Source organism: Cornus florida, unplaced genomic scaffold, assembly GCF_030987335.1.
Source record: "Cornus florida cultivar Cherokee Brave unplaced genomic scaffold, ASM3098733v1 CherokeeBrave_3.0.0_Hap2_Chr03, whole genome shotgun sequence".
In the NCBI taxonomy this organism is placed as follows: Eukaryota; Viridiplantae; Streptophyta; class Magnoliopsida; order Cornales; family Cornaceae; genus Cornus; species Cornus florida.
This window is the reverse complement of record NW_026775573.1, coordinates 1,460,433-1,471,767: the sequence shown is the minus strand read 5'-3', so window position 1 is coordinate 1,471,767 and position 11,335 is coordinate 1,460,433. Positions and strand designations below refer to the sequence as shown.

The following is an 11,335-nucleotide window of genomic DNA, read 5'->3' as shown; positions in this document are numbered from 1 at the left end:
TAAACTAAATGAAAAGAGTAGAGCTCAAACCTGACAAGCAAAATTCGAATATAGCTGGCACGACTCAGCACAATTCCAATTCAATCTATACCATAAAGTTTCCACGCACGGCCACAACAGGCAGCCACAGGAAGCAGCAAATATTGCTCGCTCGGTCAGTGAAGCCAAATATAGTGCTTGTTTTACTGGGTTGAAGCACTGAGACTTTTAACATGCATATCTTTTACAATAAGTAATCTATCAATACCAAAATATATAGTAGATTAACCTGGACAACAAAGAATACCACAGGGTGGGGTTACAATGGTAGATTCACTGTTGGTAATCCGAACCTGCAACAGATATTAAATGCTATGGCCAGGCAATCAGGCATGAACAGCAGTATCAAAAAAGTGTTGCATGCCGACACTCATCTCCATGATCGAGTCCACAATACTTTTTCAGAAAAACTCGTTAACCCCACTTAACATTTGTTTACATCCAAGTTGATTTCCAATCGACCATCATGTCAATTAGTTGTGGAACAAAAAATTCATAATTTGTGGATCAACTTCAGCAAACTTTTACAAAAACTAAGCAGCAAAACATTGTGCATAACTTCTCCAGACAAAAAACTAATCAACCCTGCAAAGAACACAACTTTGCAAACCAACCAAATCTCAACCCAATCAGTATTCTACTCGTGCATAAGCCAAGTATTAGAAGGTGCATTACAACATATGCTGCTAACCATGGATAAGTGATCTTCCTTGCTTTCACATTCTATCTTCTCTCCTTCGAGGGGCGCAAGTAATGATTTCATCAACTCTAAGAATCATCTCTGCAGCCTCGGTTGCGGAAAGCAATACAGCCTGCTTAACTTTGAATGCCTCAGAAATCCCCAGCTCAGCCATATCTCCCACCTGTCAAAGACATCTACAGTTAAAATAACCGAGTAATAATGCAACCTTGTAAGCAACAATTGAAGACAATTTTCCAAAGAGGGATTGAATAATTGAGTTTCATGGATGAGGTGCAAACAACAGCCCATCAGCCTAATTCCCCAATTGGCTAGGTTATTATAAAAGTCATTTCCTGAACCAAAATCGTGTTTCTCTCAGATACTCCGTTAAGCAAGCTTATCTTGGCCATGTGATTGTCAGCACAAAGTTTTTCAAACATATCTTTTTTTCCCCATACATGAGTAATTCACTAGTTGTGCAGAAAAGCTCACATAATATATAATGCATCATTCAATTCGAAATGGTTTTTGGAAGCCAATTACCAGAATCAATTGGTTCAAAGAAATGAAAATATTTAAGTTAAAAACACACAAAGTGAGAGGCAAGCAAAATAATCAAGTAGTTCAGATCTTTTAGCACTCCAAAGCTAGTAGCATGTATGCAAACTTGAGAAAAGATTCCTTTGTCTAATTTCTTTACTTACAGATCCAGAGATGACATCAATTCCAGCATTGCTTCCTTCTTTGTGGTGCTCTGCACGGAGCTGTGCAATCAACTCAGCGCTGTCCAAACCTGCATTGTCAGCAATGGTTGTCGGTATTGCTACAAGTGCACGTGAAAAAGCTTCAATAGCATGAGATTTCTTCCCAGGAGTCTTCCGGGCAAGCTCATCCACTTCCTTTGCCATCACCATCTCAGGCCATCCACCACCAAGCAAAACCCTGCTGTCATTTACAGTCTGGGAAAGCACACACAATGCATCATGCAAAGATCTTTCTGCTTCGTCAAGCACGTGAAAGCTGGCAAAAAGTTAATCACAGATCAAAAGACATTCACCTAATATAAAAGGAGAGATCAACCCATTTCCAAGTTCCAATAAAAGGAGACAAAATGCTGAGGGAAGGAATTCCAAAATGCAAACAGCTTATGCGTACAATAAGATGATCAAGCTCAAGTCTAGCACGTTCCAATTTTTTATGAAAGAAGGATCATTCCTCACATATCTAGCCCACAAAACAAAAATGACATGATTATATGATTCAAACATACTTTACTTATCATAAAAATAAAATAAAATAAAAATAAAAAACATTCAAACATACTTCATAAATAACCACACTACACACACTTATATGCACACACAGTCCTCTAGCTTCAAGGTATGTAGATACGAAAATTTGATAATATCATCAAACTGCAAGTATAGCTTGGCTAGGACCCAAACACAGAACACTCAATCTCAGAATTGTGTGCTTTCATGAGACTGCTAACCAATCCCACTGATGCTTAATTGCATAAATTTGGATGTTAATATATTTCCCTTCTTCAAACAAAATTATCCAAAGCAACACCAGATCAAGCACAAAGCCACAACACAACACCATGCCAATCACAGCCATTTGCAGGGAATGGGTCTGAAAACTTTACTCGATATTTTTAACATGTTGATGAAATTCATATGCGTAATCAAGGAAAGAAAATAAAAGAATGAGTACTCGAGATTGGAAAAAGTTGGAAAACCTTCACTTATACAGTCAATTGATAGCCTTGGAATTATCAGAATGGTTGACAAGTACCACATGTATTTAGTCGATTATTAGTTTTGGAATCATCAGAATAATTGAATGATGACTATCACATTCATTTGATGCACATACAAGCACACATGCAAGGACATAATGAGTACAAAAAAATGCATTATTTGAAAGAAAAAAAAATTGAAAAAGTTTTCTGATTCCAAGTCTTTGGGAGTTTAACATTTCGCTTTGCTATTAATGGTTTAATTGGAGAGCATTCATATAGATATTTTTGAAGAGAAAAAGAGAAGAATGTTCTTTTATAATTTCTAAATATTTATAGAATGTAAACATAATTTACCTTGCACCTCTCAGTACTATGGTACAAGCCTGGCCCATTTCGACGCCAGAAAAATGGATCAACTTGTCCTCACCAATCATGATTTCTTCAATAAGTTTGCAGTGCCCAAGCTTAACGGTCTCTGGATTATCAAATGTCGATGCAATTTCACCGCCAGTAACAAGAGCCAGGCGCTCAATGCCGTCAAAATCAGCATGTTCAATTGCAAGTACTCCTGCATCTGCAAAGAGTTCCTCTGGGAAATTGTAAATCAACTGCCTGTTAACAAAGCAGTTAATCCCATGAGCTATAATCTTTTGCACCTTCTCTTTCATCTTTTCCTTTTCAGCCCCCTCGATCTGGGCAACCTTAGACATTGAATCAACACGAACACGTGCACCATAAATTTTCACTTTATCTGTATCCATAGCAGTGTTTGCCACCAAAATCTTCGCATTTTCTATTCTTTTTGGTTGGCCAATACCTATCTTTTTGTCCAGAATAAATCTGCACAAAGTATATAACTTAAGGTGAGAACAGAACATTTTAAAAAGAATGCCTAGCAATGCCTAGCAAATGTCATAAGGAGAAAGACACAGAAAAAAAAGAGAACGCCAAAGCTCCATCTGGTCGCTAAGGAAACCAGAGAAAATAAAATGAAAAACAAATATATAAAGCTCCAAAAGTATATAGAACTCCTAACTAAATCCAAGGCAAGGAAACTTGAGCTAATAACCCAGCAAAAGCATAAAGCTATCTGTCCTTGTTTCTGCGAAAATATGCAAAGAGGATGGTGCAACATGCAACGCAAACCAAAGTCACAGCAATTAAGTCCATAAGTTGAAAAACCCACCCTTCATCCAAAAACGAATCTTTCAATGATCCTCCAGCCTTCTTAATAATTTGGATGGACTCCAAGTTTGTGCTGCCCTATCAATTCCAAAAGAATTACCAGATAAAACAAATAGAAAAATCAACATGAAACAAAACCATGTATTAATAATATTGTTTCTTTTTTGTGAATGATAAATTTGTATTAAAAGGCAAGCCCCACATAAGAACAATGCACATGCGAATTACACAACCTAAAACATAAAAATGAAAAAGAATCACAAACTAAGGGCATTCAAAAACTTAACAAAAAAGCGATCTCTCCTGATTCCCTTAGAACATCCCCAAATAGGACACATACTCGACATGGAAGTACAACAATACATTAGTAATATATTTCTTTGGAACACACAAACCACCATCTGCTAGCTTGAGTGGTGTTTCCTGTCACTTCAAAAGAAAAGATCATCATTCTTGCCTTTATCCCATACAAACGGAGTCGGCAACATGGATTTTCTTTTTCCACTCTTTTATATCCATATCTCCTACTAAATTTAATTCTTTAAAATCATTTCTCTTTACTTCATTCCATATAGTTTTGGTCGACCTCTTTGTCTCTTACGTTCTATGCAAATCAATTTTCCTCTCCTCACGGGTGCATCTATAGGTCAGCATTTAATATGCCCGTACCACCTAAGGCTACTCTCTCTTATTCCTAACATCCATCTTAATATCCGCATTTCCGCCACATGGATGCTTTATTCGTGTTTCTTTTTTAACGCCCAACATTCCACTCCATATAAAATAGCCAGTCTAATGACTGTTCTATATACTTTCCCTTTTAACTTATTTGGTATTTTCATTTATCACATAAAACCCCACTAGCGTTCCTCCACTTCGTCCAACTTATTCCAACTCTATGACTTCCATCATCATCAATCTCTCTGATCTTTTTTGTGTAACGGATCCTAAGCATCAAAAATAACTTTGAGTAATGCTTTGGTCTTGAATTTTTATTGTTATATTATCACTACCTACAACACTACAAAATTTACATTCCATGTATTCCATTTTAGTTCAACTAATTTTTAAGCCTTTTGATTCTAGTGCAGTTCACCAAGCTTTTAATTTTATTCCTAAGGCATCCTTAGAACTATATAATAGTACTATGTCATTCGCAAATAACATGCACCATGGAAGGTCTCCTTGCAAGTTTTTCATTATTTCATCCAAGATTTCCATAAATAAATATGAACTTAGCGCCAAACCTTGGTGTAATCTTACTCTTATAGGAAAATCATTTGTCATCCTGATAAGGATATGGGTTATGAGTTGTACTCTTCAAACACACACACACCAAAAATGAGAACGGAGAGGATTTTGAAGTTTTGAACAAGGTTTGCCTCAAAATGAATAAAAAAGGAAAAGATGACAGGTACATATTGATGTAGGACAAGTCTGTAAACAGTCTCCTATAAGTTAGCAACTAAATCTGCTGTTACACATTTTCAAAGGGATCTTTAGGGTTGCTCATCATTATTATTACTACTACTTTTTTTCCCCAATTTTTGGTGTCTGGCTAATATTGGTGGACATTTTAGGTCTTACTCTAGAGTTTGTAAAAGAAGTGAGAATTTAAGCGTTGGGGTTAAATTAAGCAATGGAACGTAATCTTGGGACATTTTGGGTTTTACTGTAGGGGCTGGTTTTATAACTTTAAGGTTCTAGAAAGAAAAAGAAAAAAAAAAAAAAAAAAGGGATTTGGCAAAGGACATTTGAAGGTAGAAATGAGGTTAAAAGAACTCTGTTTGTGGGTTTTAAAGGCTTAAAAGTGCAGAAAACCAAGGAAAAATTAAGAGGAAGAAAAGGCACGGCTAGGCATCACACCTAGATTTCCATACACGGCTCTACCCAAAAGAAGATCGTTGAGCCATAATTCCAGATGTCCAATTAATCTCGAGAATATATTCCAAAAACTTCAGAAAATATATATCGAATTGACCAGCAACAACTAACCTAATTTTTTTTTTTGATAAGTAACAACTAACCTAAAATTAAACATAAAATAGAACTCTGCTTAAACTAAAACTTGTTACAAGGTCAAGTAAGCCCCCGCTCTGATATCAAATCAATATCTAATAATTCTCTTTTCTCTAAATTTGCTATTATCTTGAACTTCTGATGGGCTGAATCATATATATTGATTAACAAGTCAATTTAGTGATAAAAATCTATAACATTATATACTTGTACCTCAAAACAAGGACATGTATGAAACTGATAACTTACACCGTAAAACTGAGTTCCTTTTTTGCACAGTTCAGGAAGAATGAAATTTTTAATTTTCAAACAAAGAACAAATGCAATTCGAAAATTCTCGTTTACAATCTTCAACAATTAAATGCACAAATATCACTTACCTTTAACCTCATAACAGCGTCAACAGCCAGCTTTGCAAAATGTTCCTTATCCTGAGAGAGTATTTTTGAACTCAAAGTGGTCATTGCAATCCTCATCAAATCCAATTTGAATTTCTCTGCAATTGTTCGACAAGTCATGCATTAGATTTTATTTTTTCTTTATTTTGAGTAAGTATGCTGTATGCATTAAACATGTATGATGTATCACTCGAACACAACAAACCAAAAATGGCCCACGCGTATTGTCGACCCAGAATCACTTAATAGTTTATATTGAGTTTTTTTCATGGATGAAAAACTTGAGGATAAAATGTCATTTTTATTTTCTAATAAACAATTTAAAAGATATTGCACTATCCAGTGTATATCCCAAAAACACAGGGTGCTTGGAAGGGAATATTAGAGAAAACATTAAAATATTTTGCACAAAGTGACTGATCAGAAACTTGAATCCACATCCTCGCGATTGTCAGTTTGAGTATGTACAATTTTGGGAAATATTGCCACCATGTTGCGGAGGTTCAAGGTTTCTGTTAAATCAATTGACTAATTGGGGTGACACGGAATACTACAAATCAAAATCCATAGGGAGAAAACAATCAAGGAAATCAACTAGCTGATTGTGACGATGAAGTGAGCAATCAATACCTGAATCCTCTTTATTATCCATGACTCTCTGCAACAATGCGTCGCGAGCACATTCAACTGCCATCCGGTAACCTGAAAATTCAAAAGAACCATGCATTCTCACAATTATATATCGGGCAGCGAGGGGGGGGGCATCAACATCCTTGTGCATGTTGAGGCACAAATTTAAGAGTAGGGTGTTTGAGTCTAATGAAAAGAAAGGTCAGTTGACCAAATAACTATTATTTAGAGGTACAAAACAATTGATACGCACAGAAGCATTTATTTTGCACTACTAATTGGCAAACAGCAGAGCAGTTTCAGCTCATAGGCAATCAAAGAAAAACGATTTAGAAGGCAAAGATGTAATATATTGAATATACACTATTTAATTGGAGAATAAACAACGGACTATATTTGGCTACCTTCTTAACCAAAGAACATTTTTTCACTGTTAACACAAACAAAAAACTATTTCCATCACGGTTTCCAAAAGCCAAATGAGGTAGAAAAGGCAAATACTCAGAATCCCCTAATGACTTGAGTGAAAGCAAGATACCCAAACTTCACCAAAACAGGATTTATGCATCTTGAGCAACTCGTTGTCTTGAGTTGCAACCTCCAATAGAAGGGTTTAAGGACTAACAGTAATACAGTGGCAGCATGACTGCATGAAAATCCTGAAGTTACTTTTGTATCAATCTTCTAGATCAATTCTTGGCAGATTTCAAACACCTACACCAGATTTTGGATATTTTCTAGTGCTTGATAGTTTTGGTCCGAGTAGTGGTGTAGACATCAAACAAGTATATAACTTGTACAAACTAGATGTACTTTAGCCCTTCTTTACTTCAACAATACAGGTTTTTTCTTTCTATTTATACAAGATTATTCACTAAAAGGATTATCAGTACAAATTTGATGTTGTGGCGAATGTCTATAGTTCATAACACCATTGTGGTGCCAAAACTGACAATTCCATGATCCAATTTATATACAAAGATATGAACCGAAAATAATAAATGCATATTCACTAAGCCCCAAAGAATATAAGGGAACAAATTTTTCCAAGAAGCCAGCTTAAATAAATAGTGGAAAGAACTACTAGAGGGTGTACATTGTGCATAAATATGCTGCAACAAACTAGGAGAGGTTAAACTTAAACATCAAAAACTTCTAAGACAAAAAGCCATTGAAAGGATCAAATGGACAACATATTAAAGGGTTAATGCTCTGTTACGTACAAATGACGTAAAACTTGAAGGGAAGATAGAAGGGTTGCAAGGATTTATCTTATGTGAAAGGAAGGAAACTTTCTCTTGCATTGTTCGGTTGAGTAAGAAGGAATTAAGTGAGAAAATATTGTTTGAATTGACTATTATAACACTCCACAATCGCGCGCCTAGTACACATTAGTGAGCCTAGGATGACAATAGGCACTAGACCTGCGCCTTGAGCCTAGGCGCGCCTTTAACAACACTGGATAGGCCTCAAGGGTAAAGGGGGGCTTCTCTCTTCCCTTTCTCTCTATTTCCTCTTCCACTCTACCAACGAAGGAAAGAGCTTCCATTTTGACCCCTTTTTCTTCTTCCCTTTTCCTACCTTCTATTTTTCTCCCTACAAACAGGTCCTAAAGAACAAAGAACATTTCAGGAAGCCAAATTAAAGTTACATGACTATGAGGACTTCTCTATTAAATATTAAACAGACATTACAGAGTCATATGATAACTTGGGTAATAATGCAATTGAGATACCATAATAAATAGCTCATAAGAAGAACCATGAAAGTACTTATCAAAAAAAAAAAAAAAGAACCATGAAAGTAATGATCATGTCAAATTACATTGTTATTAAATAAATTGTAAGTACAATCTATTCAGGAAGCCAAATTAAAGTTCATTCAGTATCATCAACTAATTCATTTTCAATAAAATTCCATAAGACCTCCATGATGCAAATACTTTCTTGGAGATTACATCAAATAATGAGACATCTAAGAACTATTGCCGCTTTTAATATATCATATACTATAGATTATGGATATAGAATGAGGTACTAAAGTTAAAGGCTGATATTTAAGAATGAGTTTAGTAAGCAGAAGTATTAGAAAACCTACTACTGTCACAAAATTAAAATAACACATGCAATGCTCTGATTCCTCCACTGTTTTGAGGAAAGAAGTCGAGTAATTAATCCAGAATCCAGGTTAAAAGGTTATAAGTTTATCGATTTTATCAACTACAGTGTCTAGGAGGTAAGGCCAAAGAGGGGATAAGGACAAACCTGAAATGATTGTCATCGGATGAATCTTTGTTGCTACTAGCTTTTCTGCCTCCCTTAAAAGCTCCCCAGCCAAAACAACCACCGAAGTTGTCCCATCACCAACTTCATCATCTTGAACCTTTGAAATGTCTGATTTTTTATTTAAGGATTACCAGATAACGAATTGAAAATGTGCATTACCTTATATATAGCCATATCTAGCATTTTCATAACTGCACAAATTTAGTTTCTTTTCACATACAAGAATACAGTATCCGGTAATCCAGGCGAAATCATCATCAAGAAAGTACAAAATGATAAGAACCTTGAAATTTTCCATTAAACAAATAACCACAATTCACTTGCATCAGAATTCAGAGCAATCAGAAAACAATACAGTGTGGATACCAACAAGGACTTTAGCAGCTGCATTGTCGATATGGAGGGATTTTAAGATGGTCGCGCCATCATTGGTGACAGTGACACTCCGTCCCCTGCCTGTCGATTGTAGAATTTTATCCTGCAAAAGGTACACCAACAAGCACATAAGTGAGTCAAAATAACATATATTGAATACTCGCTACCTAAATAGCATATTTCTAATTTGGTTACATGTAAGAAGAAAATATTACCATCCCCTTTGGGCCTAAGGTTGTCTTAACCAAGTCTGCAATTGCCATGGCACCAACAAAGGATGCCTATAAAAAAAATGAATACAAAGAAGGATAATGGATATCATTGCAAACAAGTTAGAGTTTGGAAATCGAAATAAAAATGACTTTTACAGGCATGGAATCAAAAATAACTCAAATACGTGCAAACATATAAAGAGAGCTAACCATTCTAGCACGCTCCCCCTTTTCTTCAGTGGCTTCATCTTTGAAAAGATTATCGACCTACAACATTCGCCAAGTCAAATGCAAAAGAAATTAATACCAAAGAGAAAAATAACAGTGATCACGGGATCATGGAGTCTGTCAGTGTCTAACATACCGCCATGACAGAGAATGGAAACAGGTGTAGCACGTAACTGGATGCTCAAATAATTGTCTGCAACAAGGTAATCGAGAGTCATTCATTTACAACGGCAACAAATTTTTGCGAACAAACATAAACAACTATTTGACGTATTCGTGTTGAGTCCGCACAAATACACAAAATATCATAATTATTATATTGTTGTATGTGCCACAAAAACTATATCAGTCCGTCACATGAGATTTAAATATGCGGGTGTTAACTTAAAAAAGAAATGCGTATATTAAAAGAAATGTGAATGGGATTGATGAACCACAATTTTGACTAAAAGCATGTTGTTGCTGGTCCAACGATGCTATAAAAAAAATAAAAAATAAATAAAAATAAAAATGGAGTTTGTCACGATGTTATTGATACAAATATAGTTACTCCAATGTGAATGTTACAAATATTTACACACATATATATATATGCGTACACACACATGCATATATATATATATATATATATATATATATATGAATGCCTTTGTACTTTACTGAAGTATAATACTTGATGAGTTCTAATCGAACTAGCAGTACAACACAAACATGTGTGTGTGTGTGTGTGTATATATATATATATATATGAAAGCCTTTGTACTTTACTTTAGTAAAATTACTAGATAAGTTCTAATCGAACTAGCAATAGAACATTTTTTCATACTCCAAGCACTGGAATTGTAATGAAACCATGAACGCATATGAGATGAACACATGAGCTGGAAGATCTCAAAGTAAACCCTCAGTAATACACACTATCTCATACACAACTAGAAACCAAAGGAATTTGATATAAATACACACCTATTCAACTGATATACATACATTTCAATCAATATTCAATAATAATGAACTCCAAACTGACCTCGTTCGATAGATCTGCGTTTCTAGGGTTTCGGTTCTCTCCCTGCGTTGCAGTGTTTGTCGCCCTTGTTTGCCTTCTCTCTCTATTGGGAAGATATAGGCGCCGCAACTTTGGAGGCTTTGGATCGACTGATGGCCAAACTTAACCCAAGCGAGTTCTCAACGAAACACAAAACATATTTCAATACTCCTCAAATAAATCAAATTTTGAAAATACCAAAAAATAAATTTCAATAAATTGTAGTATCTTTTGGATTTTTTTACTTAAATCTCGTCCTTTTGTATGGCTCGGATTGGTTAAATGAAAATACACGTGAAAAGAAAAGAAAAGAAAAGAAAAGAAATTAAAATTAAAATTGAAATTGAAATTGAAATTGAAAGAAAGTGGAATGAAATGAATGAAAAATAAAATTAATTTTTTATCTTGTATTTTGTTAGGATGAAAAATTTTCTAATAAAATTGTAAAAAAATATTAGTTTATTAGTTTGGATAGCATATAAAAAAAAAAAAA

General features: G+C 35.0%; 1 protein-coding gene across 1 annotated transcript; it reads right to left on the bottom strand.

Annotated features, from left to right (window-relative positions):
- Positions 1-436: 436 nt before the first annotated feature.
- LOC132298953 (T-complex protein 1 subunit beta) lies at positions 437-10,998 on the bottom strand. Its single transcript, XM_059795340.1, has 12 exons — positions 10,825-10,998; positions 9,934-9,990; positions 9,780-9,836; positions 9,573-9,638; positions 9,349-9,460; positions 8,962-9,090; positions 6,698-6,769; positions 6,050-6,165; positions 3,652-3,728; positions 2,820-3,305; positions 1,426-1,741; positions 437-902 (listed from the first exon to the last, which is right to left on the bottom strand). Exons 2-12 carry the CDS (start codon positions 9,937-9,939, stop codon positions 756-758), a joined length of 1,584 nt encoding a protein of 527 aa, XP_059651323.1. The 5' UTR covers positions 9,940-9,990; positions 10,825-10,998; the 3' UTR covers positions 437-755.
- Positions 10,999-11,335: the final 337 nt, after the last annotated feature.

Bases quoted from the DNA above. Each gene is read 5' to 3' on its own strand.
- LOC132298953 (XM_059795340.1), bottom strand. The intron at 9,091-9,348 runs GTATCCACACTG...ATAAAAAATCAG, and splicing joins AGCTGCTAAAGTCCTTGTTG to ACATTTCAAAGGTTCAAGAT. The intron at 1,742-2,819 runs GTAAATTATGTT...ACTTTTTGCCAG, and splicing joins ATAGTACTGAGAGGTGCAAG to CTTTCACGTGCTTGACGAAG.